The sequence below is a fragment of the Abramis brama genome, assembly GCF_963993115.1.
Source record: "Abramis brama genome assembly, chromosome: 8".
Lineage (NCBI taxonomy): Eukaryota > Metazoa > Chordata > Actinopteri > Cypriniformes > Leuciscidae > Abramis > Abramis brama.
Genome location: NC_139970.1, coordinates 26,277,823 through 26,299,067, shown reverse-complemented (window position 1 = coordinate 26,299,067; position 21,245 = coordinate 26,277,823). Strand labels below are relative to the sequence as shown.

The 21,245-nt window shown below is 36.1% G+C and overlaps 2 protein-coding genes across 2 annotated transcripts; both read left to right on the top strand.

The window, feature by feature from the left end:
- Positions 1-443: 443 nt before the first annotated feature.
- ackr3a (atypical chemokine receptor 3a) lies at positions 444-5,937 on the top strand. The gene is made up of 2 exons (XM_084122681.1): positions 444-556; positions 3,225-5,937. The coding sequence occupies exons 1-2, from the start codon at positions 548-550 to the stop codon at positions 4,371-4,373; spliced, it is 1,158 nt and encodes a 385-aa protein (XP_083978807.1). The 5' UTR covers positions 444-547; the 3' UTR covers positions 4,374-5,937.
- Positions 5,938-14,862: 8,925 nt separating this feature from the next.
- rpe (ribulose-5-phosphate-3-epimerase) lies at positions 14,863-21,046 on the top strand. Its single transcript, XM_084122287.1, has 6 exons — positions 14,863-15,026; positions 16,147-16,226; positions 16,430-16,569; positions 19,166-19,300; positions 19,391-19,477; positions 19,595-21,046. Exons 1-6 carry the CDS (start codon positions 14,905-14,907, stop codon positions 19,715-19,717), a joined length of 687 nt encoding a protein of 228 aa, XP_083978413.1. The 5' UTR covers positions 14,863-14,904; the 3' UTR covers positions 19,718-21,046.
- The last annotated feature ends 199 nt before the right edge of the window (positions 21,047-21,245 follow it).

The following is a 21,245-nucleotide window of genomic DNA, read 5'->3' as shown; positions in this document are numbered from 1 at the left end:
TGAATTTAGAATTTTTATATTTAATATTTATACAGAATCTTATTTGAAATATAAAATGTATTTTTCACTTTTCCTGTAGCTCAAACTGTACAAAACCGCCCTTTGTAAAAGCGGCTGCCAAACGTGTATAATAGGCTACATATATGTTTCTATATATATATATATATATAGAGAGAGAGAGAGAGAGAGAGAGAAACAAAATATGGTTTCAATCATAAAAAAAACTAACTCTTTTTTAAAATGTATAGGTTTTTTTGTTGTTGTTGTTGTCGTTTTTTAATGGGGGCACCACATTATGATTGGATTCGGGTCATGCATTGGCGAGCCACGTTCCTGGTCACGAATGTAATCCATGAGCGTGTTCAGACTTCAGACTGAGGTAGTCATAAGCGCAGCTCTACTATTGTCAGGCGTAGATGGGCGTCACCACTTTCATTCACTCTATTTAAACAACCTGCAGCAGAAGCGACGACGGTATATTCATCATCGGCTGAGAAGAACGAATCCGTGGATTAATTTTGCGCACTGACCAAGCATTAAAGGCAAAATGACAGAGGTGAGCAACATCGTTTGTCCTAAAGAACGAGCAAAAGACTTGAGACAAGAGTTTTAGTAGGCTATATTTCATTAGTCTACTGCCTGCTTTAGACACCTGCACTGCACTAGACGATATGTTAAGGTTGGGATTTTTAAGCAGCTCTTTCTGCTGGATGTCTCTTTTGTTAGTGTAATATGGTTTCGTAATAAAGTTGTAAGCAAATAGTTAATGTTTCAGCAAAACTAAGTTGTGCTGAGTATAAGTTAGGCTACTTACAGCGTGAATTCTTATATAAAGCGCAAAATAACGGCATCAGAAGTCGCGTATAATTGAGGACGTATAGGCTAATCATTGCAACACTATGCTCGTGCTCTTCCCATTTGGATAAATATTGATAATATGCAAATGCTGAAAATGTTAAAAACCTTATGATAGATTTCTATATCTCAAAAATGTTTGTATTGTTGACTAATTTTGGCTAACTGTGGTAGTACACAGTAGCCATTGGGTTTTACGCAAAAAAAAAATCAGACACGGTCACAAACAATTAAATTCTACAAAGCTCTACTGTAAGACCCAGCATTTTAAGAATGTGCATCATATTTCATTATGTCCATGGTTTGGCTTTAAACATTATTCTGCTTTCTGCGTTTCAGTCTGACATCAGTTTAGCTTTACTCAGTGTATCTTTATACTGCCTACATTTGTCGAAATCCATAACTTCAAAATAAATAAATTCATTCGAACCAGAAGATTAGCTTGGGAAGCAGGAACAGAAATGCACTTCATATTAATTGAAAAGAAAGAAACATTTGCTGTGTTCATGGAGAACTTGCACTGTATGTGCTCACTTTATGAACAGAAATTAAAGAGGCACTACAGAGGTAATCATAAATTGGATCTTTAGCATGTCATATAGTCTTTCAAAGATAATTCACGGTTTTGCGCAAATCATGATTTATTCGACATATCCTACTTTCTGCCAACAAGAGCAGTGTTACAGGTTCAAGGCCCTTAATGGGTTTGTTGTAATAAAGTATTTGACCTTTGACACTCCAGTGTCCTTGCTGCTTACCACTGTGAACTGCTGGGAGCCCAAGGAACATTTAGATTCAGAGTTTACATGGTCAGCTGCAGAGCTGGAACAGTGGATAATCTATTATAGATAGCCTTGAGTAGGCTATATTTATGCATAAATAGCTAAATATAAAGACTGAAAGAGAGACAATGAGACAAGTAGAGAGAAGGCAAAGAGTGTTTGCATGTGTATCTCCACATGTTACAGTCCTTAAATGATTCATCAATTACATTTTGTGCTACAAACTTCCTAAACTGTTTCCTCTTAGGGCGAAAGCATATAAACCATTCTTAAACAAACAAACATAAAAGCTTTTATCAAACAGCACTATTGTGTACTTACTAAAGGGAAAACAATAAGATTTAGCTTTGTAATGAACTTCAAACAGAATACAGGTGGAGTAATTTCCTTTTGTAATGGAAAGTAATGTGTAATTCAATACCCCAATTATAACATTTAAACATAATCACACACTCTTTATGTTACGGTTTGTCTTGGAACACAACATGAGGCAGGCTTATTTAATATTTTTAGAGATTTACGCTAATTTAGAACAGCATTATACTAACATTCACATCCACTGTTGCAGCTCTGCTGATGGGAAGGTTCCACTAAAAAAAGGATTTAGTGACCTAGAGAAATCAAGGGTCAAGGGTCTGTGACCTCACCAACCACATAGCAACATGTCTTTTAGAAAGGGCCACTTAGATGTTTAAGATGGCATGACAGAATCCCTAAACTGAAATTACTTCGCTCATAGAAATCACTGTGAAGTGACTTTGATTTTTGAAAAGCAGAACCAGCTTAAAGGGTACTTCAGCATGACTGGCTTAAAGCCAAACAGCTTTGTGCTTTTGAAGTAGTGTCAACTTTCGAACCGAACTGAACCATGAAATAATAATAGGATGCTTTGACAATTTCACAAATATGAAAGGCTCTAGTGCCATAGACAAGTTTGTCTTGCATGATTGGATGGTCTCATGTCAAATAAATAGTTTAATAAATGGTTCTTAAATGTTTCTTTGAACAGATTGCACTTTTAACCTTGTGAGAAAAAAAAAAGTATTTGTTAGTTCATAGCAATACTTTAGGAATGTGCTTAATGCTAAATAAAGTGTATTTATGCAAATATAGAAATGCTGGGGTTCTGAAACCAAGTGTTTTCTATTTTATTGTTTTATAGTCACATAATCCTTCAGAAATCTTTTTAATATACTGATATGGTGCTCAAGTAACATTTCCTATTATTATTAATGTTGAAAACAGTTGTGGAAATGTTATAATTATTTTTAGAGTTATTTGATGAATTGCACGTTAAAAAGAAAAGCATTTATTTATCTTACTGACCCTACATTTTTTGAATGCTAGTGTAATATTCACAAATATTTAACACTAATATAAAACATTAATAAATAAAAAAATATTAATATATTGATTTAAATTGAAGTTATTTTCTACTCAATCCCATTTTCTACCCATCAGTTCATGTTATTAAATTAATATTTGATATTTAATAATAATGACGTAGATCTTTTGATAATCATAACAGAGAAAACTTTACTCCATATTGATGGGTTTTTGCACTTCTTTTTCATTCCCCTTCCACAGTTGCAGTCTTCACCACCAAATGAAAAGATCAGTCTAAGTGGCAGCGAACTGACTGAATTATTCACCATGTGGGAAGAATTAAACTTCACAGACGCCAGTGACAACAGCACACGGGTGGAAGTGCAAATGTGCCCCATCTCCTTCAATCATTCTGCTCTCCTCAATGCTATGTGCACCCTCTATGCCTTCATTTTTGTTGTGGGCCTGGCCGCCAATGCGCTAGTAGTGTGGGTCAACTTGCGCTCGGAGCGTCATTACCACGAGACACACTTGTATATATTAAACCTAGCGGTGGCTGACCTGTGTGTGGTTGCTACTCTCCCGGTGTGGGTGAGCTCGCTGGCACAGGGTGGCCACTGGTCGTTTGGCCAGGTGGCCTGTAAGCTCACACATCTTCTCTTCAGCGTCAACCTTTTCGCCAGCATCTTCTTTCTGGCCTGCATGAGCGTGGACCGTTATCTTTCAGTGGTACGCTCGGAGGAGATTTCACCCAATCGAGGACGACAAATACGCCGTTTAGTGTGTGCGGTAACATGGCTGCTTGCTTTATTCGCCTCAATACCTGACACATACTTCCTGCAGTCCGTAAAGTCACAACACAGTAATTTGACCTTGTGTCATCCTATATATCCAGTGGACAACCCTTTGCAGTGGATGGTGGGCATTCAACTGAGTTTTGTGATTCTTGGTTTTGTCATTCCCTTCCCCGTTATTGCAGTGTCTTATGCGCTGTTGGCAAAAGCTCTGGCTTCCTCTTCCTCTCATTCCCCTTTACATGGTGACCAGGATCGCAGCGTGAGCAGGAAGGTCATCTTCACGTACATAGTGGTTTTTATAGCTTGCTGGGCACCATATCATGCTGTGCTGTTCGCCGACGCTCTAGCCATGCTACATGTGCTACCATTGGGCTGCGGTTCAGAGAACGGCCTATTTGTGCTTCTGCACCTCACGCAATGCTTGTCGCTGCTGCACTGCTGCGTGAACCCTGTTGTCTACAGCTTTGCTCACCGTCACTACCGCTATGACCTCATGAAAGCCTTCATCTTCAAATACTCCACCCGTACAGGGCTGGCGCGACTCATGGAGGGCTCTCAGGGCACCGAGACAGAATACGCAATAGGGGAGAACAACGCTATGGCTATGAATTAGGACCCTCGAGACGTCGCCCTCAACCAAAGTTCTGCACTGCTTCAAAACAAGAACTCCTCTGACATGTTATCCTGAAATTTAGATAAACAAAACCGAATTTGAACATGTTTTACGTCAAAGTTGCAGCAAATGCTCAACAGTGACCCCAAAGATAGTGATTAATTCATTTGAAATGTGCCAAAGACTGGTGAGATCAGAAACACTCTGACATGTTTTCCTAGATTCATATAAACAAAACTGAATTTGAACATGTTTTACATCAAAATTGCAGCTAATGCTCAACAGTGACCCCAAAGATTGTGAATAATTCATTTGAAATGTGCCAAAAACTGATGGGATTTTATTGTAAAATCAGAACCATGAATGTTCAGCCAATCAATTGTGACAGCTTGGTGCTGTATCATTCAAGAAACGAAATAATTGTGTCCAATAATCACTTCTCAGAAATGCGTGATGGCTTTCAATCATCATAAAATGATTTATGATGCAATATATACAAATGTAAGTAACGTACTGTAACAGCAAATTGATGTAGTTCTAGTTCTCTTCTTAATTGTGTTAATATTTAGATGTGGCTCAATTGCTACTGACTGATTTTTTTAGAGTACTTTCTTTGACGAAAGTGGGGCTTTTGTATCTGTGGCAAGATAATTGCCATTACTTTTGTATTTTGAACAGTGTTCACATGTTCTCCACAACAGCACATTCCAACATGTTTGAAGAATAGAACAAAAATAACTTATTTTCAACTGGATTTTAATGTGCAACTGTGTGTGTACTTCTTTGTAGGCTTTGTTCATGTGAGTAAATTATGTTTGTTGACTGGCTTGTCATCTTGTAACGTGTATTGGAAGGGCATTTACTTTATTTTGTCTTTGATATATGTGTATATTTCAGTTATCTAAAATGTAAGTTAAGTATGTTGTTATATTTATCTTTGGCATTTATTTTTGATAGTTTTGAGTGGAATGCTGAATACTTAAATGTGCATGGAAATAAATAATTTGATTCACAGTGCCAATTACATTAACCTCATCTCAGTTTAATTTGAGAAATAACTAAACATCACTGGTCCTTGTTTAAATATTTATAAGTATCTGATGGAAAATGCATGGTTAGGATTAACCCATGCTTGAGCTGGACGTAATATGGATTCAATCTAGCCATGACTTTTATGTTTGATTATTAAAATCAACACTGTATATTACTGGTTTACCATCTGTTCAACAACGGTAGCACTTTTTATTTTCACCCTAAAAGCATCATAAAATGACTACAATAGTACAACAACGCAAGTTGTCATGGTGAGAGAAGTTTTAAATACTGTCTCAAGATGGTCATAACTACAGGATATTAACTTGCAGTCAAGCAATTTTAACCACATTCTGCTTATTCAATTTAGCTAAAATATGTTTAAAATGTTGAAACTTAAGGGGATGTAACTGGAAATACAAATGCCATCTCAAGTATCTCACGCTGTCCTATAAACTCTTACTAGAATTTTCATTATATAAACAAGAGTACAATTCTCAAGATGAACTTATAATAAAACCTTTCTGCCTGAGGCCTGTTTTGTGTTGATTATTCAGGGTAATTGTCAAAACAATAATTAGCTAAGTAATCTCACACAAGCATATCTTTTTTTATAATAAAAAAATATATATAACTTACTATTAGACCCAATCGACATTTGGTTTGTTTATGACAGTTGAGTTAATGATTCAGTGACTCAATAAATAGTTGAGTTAGTTATAAAAGTATAATATAATAGTATAATATAATAGTTATAAAACTATGATTCCTCTTTGTCTTTGCAGGTTTCCATAGAGTACATTTCAAGTAATTCATTGGTTTAAACTCTTTAAATTTTGACCAGCTTTAAGAGGAGGCAAAACCAAGCTTTAACAGTACAGCATACCATTTTACCTTGATTTTTTCCCCACCTCAGTCAGCTAAATGCTGAGCAGCATTTCCACACCAACAAGGACACTTAGAGTCTGATTTATGCTGATCTGAACTTCATGTGCAACCAATGTCAGGTCTATAGTAGACGACTTCCAACACTTTCCTGTATTTAGACACCTGCAAGGCCTGAGCAAAACTGCTTAAGGTTGCATTAGCGGCTGGATCTAAATGACACAGTCTTCTGCAGCCACAGTCAACGGCTGTTCATAAACTGCCTTGTTATTCAACATCTTCTGATGGCTTTTTTCCCTCAAAACTTGCTTTACAAACTCAAGGTCTCTTATATTTCTTTAAAAAAAGAGAGAAAAAAAACACTACATAATATGAATAAATGACTTGTCTCACAGTCAAGTTTGTAAACTTATGGATCAAACAAAAAGTCAAACTCATTCCGTATGTTCCACACTTTTGAGCATCAAAGAAGATTATTGTTGTATAACTGAAGAGTTTTCCCATAATTAGCAGTTTGGTTGATTAACCCAGTTTGACCCCTCTTGAACTCATCTGGTTTCAATTGGTCTCTAATCTGTTAATTCCTTTTCACACTAATCATGGCGTGACATACTTTCATCACTAAACATCCCCTGTGTCTTTCTCGGCAGCTATTAATTTATTTTGTCATGCTCAAAGGTTTCATTTCTGGAAAATAACACCACAACAAAACTGTCAGACACTTTTCACAGTCAAAACTTCAAAAACATTAAACAGCTTCATAAAAATGTATTCTTTAAAACACAACATTGTCCTAAGTGTACTAGGCTGTAGCCGTGTTAAACTCACACAGGGAAAGAAAAGAGACCACCGGATTGAAACAGGTCATGTTTTGTTTCTGCTATGCAGGGCCTCAATTTACAGGCTGCCCAACAGCAAAGACAGTGAAGAGGTTAGTGACATTTTAGATATAATATAATAGAATATCTAAAATGTCATTAACCTCTTGTTTATATAAATGAACTATTGCATGACAACAATATTAAAATATTGCAATCGTGTTGTTGGTCTGAATGTTCAGTGTGACACTTGATTAAATGTTCATGACATCATTTTTCATGTAGGGCCCTGTTATTTCAATTTAGCCCTTCATTGCATTTTTGCTTGTGCAGAATCAGTCTTCAGAAGACAAATTATGTCTTTCGTTTTGGTCTCCTTGTGGTTTGGCTGGTGCTCCAAAAGGGATTCGAGAACAAGGCAGAGAACCACTGGTTCAGGAAAGGCTGGCTGAATGAACAATCTAGGATAGCGTGTAATGTGAACAGCCGGTATTCCTATGTTAGTTTTACAGCAAAGCTATATGGATTTGTCTGGGATTCAGCTAATACTGTTTGTGGAATTTGTGTCCATAATTACTGCAATTGCTAAGGATCTGTAATGAGAGTGATCTGTAAAACATGAACATGCATGATCAAGAAGATTTTTTTTTTTCTGCAAACAAACTTTATCAAAACATCACAAAACTTGAGCATAGGGGTGACGTACACTCCCAAGCACCTGCTAAAATATCCAGCAAAAACAGAATCATCCATTCACTTTTTTATCTCTGGTGTAAGTGTTTGTATTTCTCTGACAGGACCAGCAAGAGTTTATTTATCCTTATCTACATTTTGTGTAACAGCCCTGGAGGCCTCAGTTACAGTATCTCTTCATAAAAAAACATGGTATGACTATGACTTTAATATTAGAGTCTTCAGCAGGCAATAATGAACTCTCAAATGTTGTGGGATTTCAGTTCTTAGACTTTTTAGTGGTATAAAATAAACATCTTTTAATAAACCACTGATCACATGCACTCATAGTTTCTAAATTCACCCAACAAATGCCAATTGTTTTGAATATATTTTGTGTGTTTGGCAGAATTAGGTGTGTTTTCATTTCATTTAATATTGTTGATGACAACTTGTAAGCCAACAAGGCTATGTCCCCTCAGGAACTTCAAATGGGTTTTTATTATGTTTTTCACCATGCAAACTCACATTATTGTGGTAGTTTATTGTGGTAGTTGTACTTATGTACTGTTAGCAACTTGATAGCAACTTACGTTTTAAAGCACACAATGGTATCAAAATCAACATTTGAGGGATGATTGTAACTTACTGTATGTTGTAATACAATGTGAACAATAGTGCTTATTTTACTCTGAAATCAAAAAAACATTATTCTAAAAACATAGTTAATTCCTGAGGGAACCCATGAATTGAAAAAAATTCAAATAATCTTCCAGGTTTTTTTTTTTTGTGGTCTACAAATTAATACAGAAGAATAATAAATATTGTCTATTATAAGTTAAGTGGTTCCATGTATGTATTTGCAGAGTTCTTGACTATAGTTTAAAAGGCTCTTGGGAAAATTTATGAGTTTTAATGAGTAAATGAGAGAAGAAGAAAATAAGATGCTGCAACATGTTTCTAATAAGCTGTAATTACAAAGAATGTGCTGATAGACCATTTTATTATACCATATCATAATATTCCTGGATTATGCATTACGCTTGCAAATGGTCATAGATACAAACTATGATATTGACAAAGATTTAATCAAAGACTTTATTAATGAACATGATTAATGCTGATAGCTTTGATAGTTTTTGAGTAAAACTTTCTTATAGTCCTCCATAATGTAACTGCTAGTGTCAAAGTCAGAATCCTGTTCTCTCTTTTTTTACTTTACTTTACAAACACTGATGTCTCACATTACTGCCATGTATTGAGTGAGTTATTTTTTTAATTTACTCCCTGGATTCAGTCCCCCACCCCCAATTTCAAGCCCTAGAAAAAAAAGGTATGCATTTGACATAATGACAAAAATTACATAATGGCACATTGACTACACTTACATTTTTTGTCTAAAAAACTGACAAAAGTTAACAAAGAAAAGGGAATTTAAAAAGTCACACAATCTATTCCAACTCCTCAAAAGTTTTCACAGTCAAAATGTTTTTGTAGGTACCTGAACAGATATTTGATAAGGATGACTGGAAGGTCAAATAAAATTAAATTTTGTTCCATGTCTTGCCTCGAGTCATTTGTTGAATCGTTTTCCACCATCACCATCTCTCCATCACCTTCACAGTTACAGACATCAATTGTCGAGTCTACACATGCACAATTACACCATTCTTAATGTGGGTGTGACTGAACTACGACTGAACTTCATTGGAAAACAGTCTATTTTCAGATAGACTGTAAATCTGACTGGCCAAGTTCACTGTGGTCCACTTGTGATCTCACTACATCCTGGAAATTTACAAAAGCTCTAGAGTTTATATAGGTGGTGATACACAAGCATTGCCCTATCAACCTATTTTTTGCTCTACAGTTATGAGTTGGTCACTTTCTATATATTTTACAGAACAGATCATCTCTTGCTTTATTATCCTAAGAATTTAACACCATGTTGTCATTTGGGTTCCAGTCAACTGTTGAATGTCTGGGCTGGTCCTAAGTTTTAACCCTGGAAGGGGAGAGATGTATGAAATGGAGAATTTTCAGTTCTTCCATCATTATTGTGACCTTGAGCAAGACACTTCTTTGGACAAAAACCATTCAAGTGATTTATAACCAAACCCACAGTCAAGGAGAAGTCAGTGAGAGTCAGGTTTCTCTCTAGAGGTACATAGGCTAAGTGTGTGTAGATGGGCATAGAGTCTTGTTTTCACATCCCTTAAAAAAAGTCAGTGTTTCTCCTAGACCCAGTATGAATTCCCACGGGAACCTCTGGTCTGCTTTGGTAAAGGGAGCAGAACAATCCTCTACCGCTTTTCACATTCACCACAAACATCAGCTCATACAATATGCTGGATCAAATATAGGATTGAGTTTCACATGGAAACTGTAGCTTGATTAGTAAATCAGGGAAGCAGGTTTTCCCCACCCACTATTCTTTCTATTCATCCACATGTCCATGTGTCCCAAACTGGATCCCTGAGTCAGACAAAGACTGTGGCATCTCTGTGACTCAGCAAAATGAAAAGGAGATTAGGGTTGTTCCACGATAGGAAACTACAGTATTTATCATTCTTCCTTTTATTTACATATTATTTTATATCACATAATTGTCACTTCCTCCAACAGACACTTTGGGCAAATTCCAATCGGAAGTGAGCATCCCTATGCCTTTCTCACTCTGAAGGCAGAACATGACCATAAATGATTACATTACTTCCTTGAAGTGACCATTGCATATTCCCTTCACTAATGGATATGTGGAAGGGCCTTTTGTGAAGGGATTCAGTTGTTCACTTTCATTTAGAACGCTCCTATAAATGGTGTCTCTTTTCCAAAGTGCCCTTCAAAAGGTGCAAAAAACGCCATTTGGAATTCGCCATTTCTCTACCAATATAGGCGACTCGTCACAGCCAAACTTGTGAATAACTGTGTGACCCTGCAAACTCTCATAGAACACTATAATAACTATAATCGGAATGTCCTTGTATCCACATAATTTGGTTACATACTGGGCATATTTCATCATGAATATTTTTTTCTTCATAAATAAATCAGTTTGTTGTTTGCTTACACATTTGTCATCCTTTTTTAATGGCTTTTTCACATTGGTTGGTTATTTCCTTTCCCAAAACATTGACTGTTTCGTTTGGCCTGATCTATGCCCAGATCCATTTACACTGATAAACAAACAGGTGACTCCAGACTCCCCGTAGGCATCATTCATCACTGCGGCATAGCATGACAGGTAAACTCACCATGAGGAACATGATCCAAACCACAGCACCACAATACAAACCAAAGAGAAAGTCTGCCAGTCTGATTTGGCAACAAGAGAAGATTGTTACGAATATCTCAAGAAGCTTTATCAGCTAATAAATAAAAGGTTTTTTTATCTATTAGTTCACCAATGTCACTAATTATGATACAGATTATGATGATATTCATAGCATATCAATTTAATATTAAGAATGTCATAAATATCACTATTTACCTCAGAAAATAATCGTAAGAAACACAGCAACATGTTATGTTATACTGTATCTGCCAAAAAGCAAATATGTGTGCTTGACCCCTGTCTCATCTAATAAAAGTTCTGGTTTGTTGTGTTACCACAGGAATGTGAGACTGAGAAAACTGATGAATTATTCTACACAGGCTTCAGCAGCAGACAAATTAACTATTTCTGTTATTAAGGAATGTTTTCCTTTTTTTAAGATGATGTTTGAAGCAAAAACTAGGAATAATGTAACTTTGTAAATCCATCCTCCATTCTCATTTTTACCATCTGTTTGTGCTGTTGGCTCAGAGATCGGACCCCTGCAGAACTAGTGTTGTCCTCTAATATGAGGAATCAGAAGAACGCAGCTGAGACACTGCTTCTCACGTCAGAAACCATTAGGAATGAGGTAAGAGGGGCCAAGACTATTCCCAGAAGCAATGCACACCATCATTCCCATGCAGACACACAATGGAAACCCTTGTTAAAAGATTTCAGATGGCTCTCACCAAAAAAAACTAAAAAACATTATTGCTGTGTTGTGCAAATAATTCTTTGCATTATTATATGCACAGAATTATTATTACACATAATTCTGTGCATTATTATATGCACAGAATTATTATTGTATTTCCATGAGAAGGTCAAACGTGCAGATTTTCATCTCTCTATGGCAGAGGTGCCCAAACTTTTTACTATTGTTACGTTCCCCTACCAATCTAGGGGTCATGAGGGGAGGTAACAAAGGAAAAGAAAAGAAAATATGACCAAAAAAAAAGTAACGTACAGACATAAAAACACGTGGAGAACACACTTCAGCCTCAGTCTCAGCGTGAAAACATAAATACTTTTACTTTTCCTTAAAGTTGTTATTTCCTTCATATGTCAAAAAGGTTAACAAAAGATGGGAATAGCCTAAATCTTCAGGAGACAGTATGGCCTAAAATAATAAACAAAACAGAAGCTAACTAAGGTTTAAGGGAGCTACCTACCCTGCACAAAAACAAAGATGAAAATCAACAACACAAACTTCCCTGAGCTTCCTCTCTAACCAAAAACAGGAATAAATAAAAAGGGACCCTCCCCCTACATTTCCCAGATAATCATAAACAAGTGAACAGAGCTAAGAAGTTATACAATACCTTTTAATTACCCACAGGTAAAAAGAAGGGATGGCTGACGCGAAACTGACGTTCGAAAGTGATTCAAAACACCCATGTCACGTGACTACGGCTAAATGAAGCTTCGGAGTGTTTCACAAGTGTTTGGATTTGAGAATCCTTGTGAGAGGATTTTTTCAAAGGCTGGAGAAATTATCTGTAAAAAAAGAAGTAGGCTAAGTCCTTCCACAGCAGAGAAATTAATATTTTTGAATAAAAATCTAAAAAAAAGTGAGACGTTGTGGCTTGATTTCTTTTATTAATATTCATTTTTCATGACCAAAATAACATTATGCACAGTGAGGAGCCTACAGGTTACAAGCTTCACATATTAGAAAAATACAATAATAAAAAAACAACAATTTTTTTTAATGGCTCGTTGTCAAGGTTGTTTCAGATCAACACCTGCAAGTGACCACTAGGTGTCACCGTTGAGACGGGTGTCAGATTGTTTCAAAGCCTCAACACAACATGGCACATTTGCTTAAACTGTTTCATTGTTTCACGTAGCCTCGATCTGCCCACCACTAGTAAAAAGTCAACACTAGAATGTAAGCTAAGTATCTGTTGTTGACACACAACAAATGAGCATATTCTCACTTAACGTGCACACACACACACAATTTCCAGTCTGAGGCTGGGGAGAAGTGTTCCTCAGCACAGGCTTGTCTGAGTGCACCATTTCTACTCCTCTGCTCAGTCTCAGGCATGCTCACAATGAGTTGCAGCTGATGGTTATTAACCGGAGAGAGATAGAGAGTGAAGGAGAGGAACAGAGCTCAACACAGAGCACACAAGCATTCTCACAACAAATGGTATTAGAGCACCCTGGGACGTAACACTATGAAGGGCCAAAAATCCAACTTTATGAAGGGCCTCGGGCTGAAAGTAAATGTTGCCTTATATCCAACATTATTATTTTAAAATGTATTTAAAAAAATCTAATTCACTTATATTCTCTACATTTAAATGCAAACATAAAAGGGAAAAAAAGTTCAAACAAAAAGATAAATTATGAATGAAGATATGCTTCAATGGAATGTTTTTTTCCATTTGCACTGGCATGGCAGTGCAAATTAAAGGTCATCACAGCTTTGATAAGGCAGATGCTTATTCCTTTTATCGTCATATTATTTTCACACAATTACTGCATAGTCGGTTTTCCACCACATGGAACTTGTATATATAAAATTGTGGTTACATGAGATGCTAACTGTTTCATACAAATACTAACTACTTTTGTGGCATAAAAACGCTTCTAAAATAAATATTGGAAATGCAGTGTTTGGTTGTGTATCTCTTATTTCCTGAAAGCCCACTTTTGTGCTTTGTGGTCCTGATTATTTTGTGCAGATGCTTTTGTTTCTCAAATTTAGATTAAAATCTTCTTATTTTATAAGAGCTTAATTATATTTTAAATATATTGTCTGTTTCAGCTCATAAATGTAAAGGTGAAATGTTTTGTGAGCACCATTGGTTTAATTACCAATGTCATCATTTCTTTCTCTCTCTTTTAAACAGCATCCTGACCTATAAGGACATAAAACAGTTCAGGAAGACAAACAATTCTGTAGACAATTGTAGCTGTTTACTCCTGTGGAGATGGAAGGACGGTGGAGGAGGAGATGGGAAAAGGACATATCCGTCACAGGCCGAGTTATCAGCCGGACTCAAAGGATCGGAAAGGAGAGGCTTTCAGGATGTTCTTTTGTAAACAATCAAGCTCATCAGAGCTCCTGTACACTACACTACATCAGTGAAAGCTGTAATTCATATAAGCATAAATCAGAAGGAGCCTATACTGCCAATACTGGTTCATCTTATGAGGTAAATATTTGTCTTATAGCTCAAAGGTGATACAAAAACATGAGCATGAAAGCTTCTGTACACCTGTTTTGCAGATAGCAAAAATGGTTCTGTAAAAAGCATGGGACCGGGAGTCATGCAGAAAATAATGTGAAACCTGTGTTTATGTTGACTACATTTACAGTTTTTATCAATCAATTTGACACATTTTTCCAAATGAATTGCTCTCAAAACAATTAGCACAGTAATAATAACAAAACAATAAACCCACTCTTATGTTGGCGAAACAGTTCAATATTTCAAGGATCTGTCAAAGCAACTGCACTTTAGACCACTAAATTTTCAGGTAGGCTACATTACAAGGAGTCAGAGCAATGTATATATATCTATTTAAGAATGTCAATACAACCCAATGATGCAAGTTTTCTATAATTTATTATTATTATTATTATTTCAATTCAAAATATAAAGACTCATCGAATGTGGTGGATTCCCACCACATTCGATGAGTAAAAAAAGAAAGAAACGTCGGTGTTTCTTTTTCCAAATCGCGCCACTTCCTGGCAGTAATGGAATAACGCATGACTTTTGTTTTGAAATGCATCTGTGAATAGCGGAAGTGTGCAACAGTGGCAGTAGCAGAGTTAGAGAGCAGAAGCAGCATGGCGTCCACGGCGAAAATCGGACCGTCTATTTTGAGCAGTGATCTGTCGCAGCTCGGGAGGGAATGTGAACGAATGATGGAGTGCGGTGCTGATTATCTGCACCTTGACGTTATGGATGGGTGAGGAGGAGTAAAGTTTGCAATTCTTTATGTAACTTTCTCATCTCACCTAATGTTGACCTGCAGGCAGTTAACTTACAGCGATCAAATGGCCCAGAGAACTAAGAACATACAAAAGTAATTTTAATTACCAAAAAAACAACAACAACAACAAAAAAAACCCAGAATATTTAGTTGTCCCACATTTTGGCACAGGAGTGCTACAGTATGAACTCATCCACATTACAAAAATGTAACATTCCTCAAAACTGTGACATACAAGAATCTTGGTGAAGTACAGCATTGCAGAGTGACAAGTAAATGATCTTATTCCACTCCCTGATTTTAAGTGAAGTGTTGACTAGATCCGCCAAGATTAAACATTCAAAGTTTCGGTTCGATAAGAGTTTTTTTTTAAATGTTCTTGAAATAAGTCTCTTATGCTCTCCAAAGCTGATTTTTTATTTTTTTATTTTTTTACAAAAAACTTAAATACAGTAGAAACCATAAGTATGTGAAATATTACAGTTTAAAAGAACGTTCCTATTTAAATATATTTTAAGATGTAATTTATTTATATTTCTTTAAAGCTGAATTTTCAGCAAGCCAGTCTTCAGTGTCACATGATCCTTGAGAAATCAAAAACATTTGTTATTCTTGTTAGTGTTAAAAACAGCTTAATATTGTTGTGGAAACTGTCATCGTTTAGTATTCGTTGATGAATAGAAAGTTCAAAAGAACAATTTTTTTTAAAGTAATATTTTGTGACATTATAAATGTCTTTATGCTGTCTTTTTTGATCAATTTAATGAACCCTTGCTGAATAAAAGTATATTTCTTACAAAAAAAAATATTTCTGGCCCCAATCTTTTGAACTTTATATTCATTCATTAATTAATTTGGTCCCAAACTAGTTTGCCCCCCTAGTGTAATAGGTTATTTGGCTATATTTGCAACTCTGTTATCCGTTCTGCCATGGTGTCCATTTATTTTAAGTTTTAGGCTCTATTTTGTACCCTATTCATGGAGAGTGCCACATATACATAGGAGGTTATAAAAGTAAAAGTTGATGAATCGTGTCAGAAGTTAAGATATCTAATTCTGCCTCCCTGGACTCTTTCCTTCATCTTTGCATCTAAAGGCATTTTGTTCCAAACCTCACATTTGGGCATCCTATGGTGGAATGTTTACGACGCTGTATCGGACCTGATCCATTTTTTGGTGGGTTCCAGTCTTCGAACATTTTTATCTACTCTTGTTTCTAATGCATTTGAGCTGCATACTCTTTGGGACAGTTTTGTTAATAATCTGCTAAAGTGGGTTCTTTCATGTTTTCACTCTCTCTGAACTGTTAAATAAACATTGCTTGTTGGATAAACCCTTGTAGTGTTTGGAGGCTTTGCTTACTCTTTGCTTTATTACAGACATGCATATGATGGTGTCCAGGCCAGAGCAATGGGTGAAACCCATGGCAGCAGCTGGAGCCAATCAGTACACTTTCCATCTAGAAGCCACTGCCAACCCTGGCAACCTCATCAAGGAAATCAGAGAGAGCGGCATGAAGGTCTGTGCTAAAGTATTGCAAAACCAGTATTGTTTTATAGATATATCAAATTATATGTCTTTAAAAGATCATGACTGATGATTAACAACTCAAAATGTTCTATTGTACTGAAAAGCACAAATAATGTAAAATGCAAAATAAGCTAATTAATTAAATAAAAAATATGAATTAATTAATACATTTATATTATAGGCAGACACTGCTTTGAATGCTATGGCCCTGATTATTTAGATTTTAGGCGCCCTCTTCTGACTAACAGAGGAATTTATTTTTCTTTATTTAACCACATAAACCGGAAGTGTACTCCCCACCCCACCCCCCACACACACACGAAAAAAAAATAAAAAAATAATCAAATTACTGATTTGATTGTACTGTACTGAATGGAACAACTCAAAATAGGTATCATTTTAAAGCTTAGAATCTCAGCTCTTAACGAGTGCTCAGTAATCCCTCCAAAACGAAGTGTATCGCCCCCGGGTGCCGCCTTGCTGGAAAAAATGGTTCGTTATTTAAAAAAAACTTGTTATTTACAGCAGGAGCTCACGATTAAAAAGAGCCCTAACTCAGTATAATCCATTAATCAGATCTAAAGATATTCCTCATGGAGTTCTAACACAAAAAATACTACAGACGCACGTAGCCAAGTACAGTATATATTGATGAAGCACTCGCGTTTGGTTTTCGCTTATAACTTCATGAAGCATGCACAGATCGTAGAAAATGGCACAACATTATTTACAGTAGACTCACGATTAAAAAGAGCCCAAACTCAGCATAATTCAATAATTCATCTATCAGATCTAAAGATATTCCTCATGGAGTTGTCACACACTAACCCGCACAGGCGTACATAGAGCCTTGAATACTGATGTCGTGTTTTTGCTCATAACTCCATGAAGCATGCATAAATTGTGGAAAATGGCACATCATTTGTAGCAGATTGTTACGATTAAAAAGAGTTCAAACTCATGGCGGATGGATATTCCTCATGGACTTCTAACACATGAACCTGCACAGGTGCACATCCAATGAAGCATATAGATTGTGCATTGATGTGACGTTTAAGCTCATAACTCCATGAAACATGCATGAATTTTGAATAATCAGAGTCTCACGATTACAAAGAGCCCAAACACAACATATCTCGTGATCATTGCGTTGATCACGAGATATTCCTCATGAAGTGATGAATACTTGGCTAAAAAACATGTCTCTCAACTTTCCAGGATGCAATGTGTTTCCCAATGTTCACGGGAACCGTCTGTGCTTGTTTTCAAACGTGGAATAACACAAAATATGTATCAAGCTTAGAATCTCAGCTTTTAATCGATTTTTATCTTTAATAATCATATTTTTCAAAACTACTGCCTTGATAAACTCAAAATAGGTGTCATTTGAAAGCTTAGAGTCTGAACTTTACAATGAATGTAGCCAATTTGATTAACTCCTAAGTAGAGCTGAGTTATTTGCTGATAAATGGTACAAAAAAAGTGTACTGCAAATGTACTGCAATGTGTCAAAAACATCATACAGCTCATGAAACATTCACAGATTGTTGAAAATGGCAAATAATTTTTTGCGGCATATTATTGCAATTAAAATGAGCCCAAAATGAACCTAATCTATTGCTTTAAGTTTGAACACAAGATTCAAACAATTAAAAAAAAAAAAAAAAAAAAAAAAATGCCCATCAGGGGGCGTCAAGGACTGAACAAAAAGTCTGTCTTGGTTCCAAATGCTGTAACTTTTGATTACTTCATGCAATCACCACAACATTTGATTGTTTGGAACTTGGAACTTCCAGATGGAAGTTAGGGGAACTTCATCAAAGAAAAAGAATTACCCCCCCCCCCCCCCCCCCCCCCCCCCCCTACTTTATTTCCTTCCAGAGTTATTGCATGTCAAATAAGAAAGATATGCAAAATCATAATAAAAATTATATATAATTTTTGTCTTTTATCAGCAGTTTCTCGGCATGAGAATGTCCAGATGTAATGTAACTTTCCTTGCTATAGTTTTGGAGTTATGAGTCTTTAGTTTTGTGTGTGTCACTCAGAAAAAAACAACTCTAAAAATGGGCTTAAGGGGTTAAGGCATGTTGCATTTAATGTAACTTTTTTGTGTTAAAAATTTTCAAAATCAATTTTCCAAACAGTGTTTTTGTCTTATCCTGAATCACTTATGGTACACCTATAATAAGTGTTTCTATTCGGACTATTTTAGACTGGTACGGGTCGTACCGCTGCGGAGTAGCCCAGTACCTTCGTGACTCGTCATAGACATAAAGGACATAAACAGAGAGAAGTAGCTCCTCCTACAATGTTTTTCCGCAAGACTTTTGCAGTTTTGTTTATTAACCGCTAGAGCGCCTAAAGTTACATACTGCAGCTTGAAAAAAAAATAATAATAAATAAATAAAAAAAACCTTGAGGCTTGAATTAGACTTGTAAGATTTTCACTTGGACATGAAATTAGCGACTGTAGAAGTAGAGAAAATGAAAACAAATTTTTTATAAACCTGTCCTAGAACAATTGCTACTCATAGTAAAAGATGTAACAACCATCTTATGAATTTATTTATTTTTTGATGCAGGTTGGTCTTGCCATCAAACCTGGAACAACTGTTGAGGATTTGGCACCATGGGCTAGACAGATCGATATGGCTCTTGTCATGACAGTAGAGCCTGGCTTTGGTGGTCAGAAGTTTATGGAGGATATGATGCCAAAGGTATGCAAATGTGTTTTTGCCTCTAGTATTCTCATTTAGATTCCTCAGACAACGATATTAAATGTTGAAGATGCTTGTGTATCTCTACAGGTCAGTTGGCTCAGGAGTCAGTTCCCTTCTCTGGACATTGAAGTGGATGGAGGAGTCGGCCCAGACAGCATCCACAGATGTGCAGAGGTACACAAGTCACTTACATCTCACATATTTATGTGTATGAATACAAAAGCAAGAAATTATTAGAAGCGTTTTACTCATCTTTATCTTTATCTTTACTTGTTACTTCAACAACCCTAGGCTGGAGCAAACATGATCGTGTCGGGCAGTGCCGTAGTGAGCAGTGATGACCCTCGTTCTGTAATCGCCCTCCTCAAAAATGTTGTTATTGAGGCGATCCAGAAACGTTCTTTGGACCGCTGAGCATCTTGACTTTTTACCTCAAGTCTGTTTTCATCCACCACTGAAAGTCATTCCTGCAGATTCATTTTTAATGTATAAAATTTGTTATTGAATGCTCAATGGTGCTTTGTGAACGGACATTACCAAATGTTGGATGTGCCGAGGGTGCGTTTGCTTTGCAAATCTACAGACCATGAGAACTGTCTTTGCAAAGACTCTTATTTGGATTCAGCAGTTTTCAGATGCATATGGCCTTTAACAACTGTGACCAGACAGAATCTATCCGTTTTCTCCCCAGTGACATCAGTTTGACTATTCCCCTCATAATTAACCTCATTTGGTTTGATTTCTTTCTTTGTTGTCTCACCATGGTTGAGACAACAAACATTGATAAAGCTGCTCATAACTACTTCAGCTGTTTGTTCATGTTTGTTGGTCATCAAGTAAAAAAATGACATTGTAATGCAGCTGCATAAGCTTTACATACTGTTATACATTTTCTGCAGATTATGAGTTTAAATGGATTTTGAACATTCCATCAACCAATCTTTCTAATACTAGAATAGTGTAAATCAGAATACTTGAAATTGTTATTTGTCAGTCTGATTTGTCCATCAATGTCATATGAACATGCATTTATCTGTACTGAGGGTAGCAGTAACAGCAATGTTTCAACACAATGAAGTGACCAAGCAAAGCTACGTCTGTTAACAGTTTATCAAGGACAATGACACATTTTAACACATACATTAATATGTATAATATAGTTTTGAAATTAAATGCATTGAACAAATAATAAAATAAGTGTGTACATAACATAAGCAGATGCTTTAATGTCATTTGTAATAATCTGTAAATTTGAATTGTCAGTCTACAGCCAGGACCTCAGGATAGCAAAACCTGTGCTTTCCAAAATATGATCCTTTGCCTCTTTGTGCCATCCTTCGACCAAATCTCCCAACAGGTCGTATTCCTCTGCCTTTGTACCAAACGGCATCAATGTTCGGATCTACAGGGAATAATAGTATTAATAATAGGTTACATTTGATATTATATATTATTATAGCAAACATTTAAAATATTTGAATCCGTAAAATCGTACCCCTCATCCCCATTGAGCGTAATGGAAGCTCATCATGAGGTTTTGGCTGGGTAAAACATGCTAACAGCATAAGGATACAGAGCAGAGCACACAGCTTTTCAAGCATGGCTTAGTGTCCAATCTATCACCAGAACTGAGAGAAAAGTGTCACCTGCAAACCAACAACAGAAAAAACAGGGATCAAATGTGTAATCAGTGTTTTTTCCCATTAAAAACACTAAACAATAAAAATGACAAAAATGCTTGCCACTTTGGTTTCATGTTTTGCAGATTACGTATATAAATCATGGCTATAAAAATGTCTTTGTGAGAAAATATGACAAAATACAGCCTTTACTAATATACTGTTAGTAGAATAGCACCAAATCTTTATAGAATTTTAACGGTAATGTTTTCTATTTGAAGCTGCAACATTTTACAAGATTCTTAATTTAAAAAAAGTAATTA

What these genes read in the sequence shown, in the direction of transcription:
- rpe (XM_084122287.1), top strand. Translation starts at nt 14,905, where the DNA reads ATGGCGTCCACGGCGAAAATCGGACCGTCTATTTTGAGCAGTGATCTG. An exon ending in CGGACCTGATCCATTTTTTG is followed by an intron (nt 16,227 to 16,429) that starts GTGGGTTCCAGT and finishes GCTTTATTACAG; the next exon opens with ACATGCATATGATGGTGTCC. An exon ending in GCATCCACAGATGTGCAGAG is followed by an intron (nt 19,478 to 19,594) that starts GTACACAAGTCA and finishes CAACAACCCTAG; the next exon opens with GCTGGAGCAAACATGATCGT.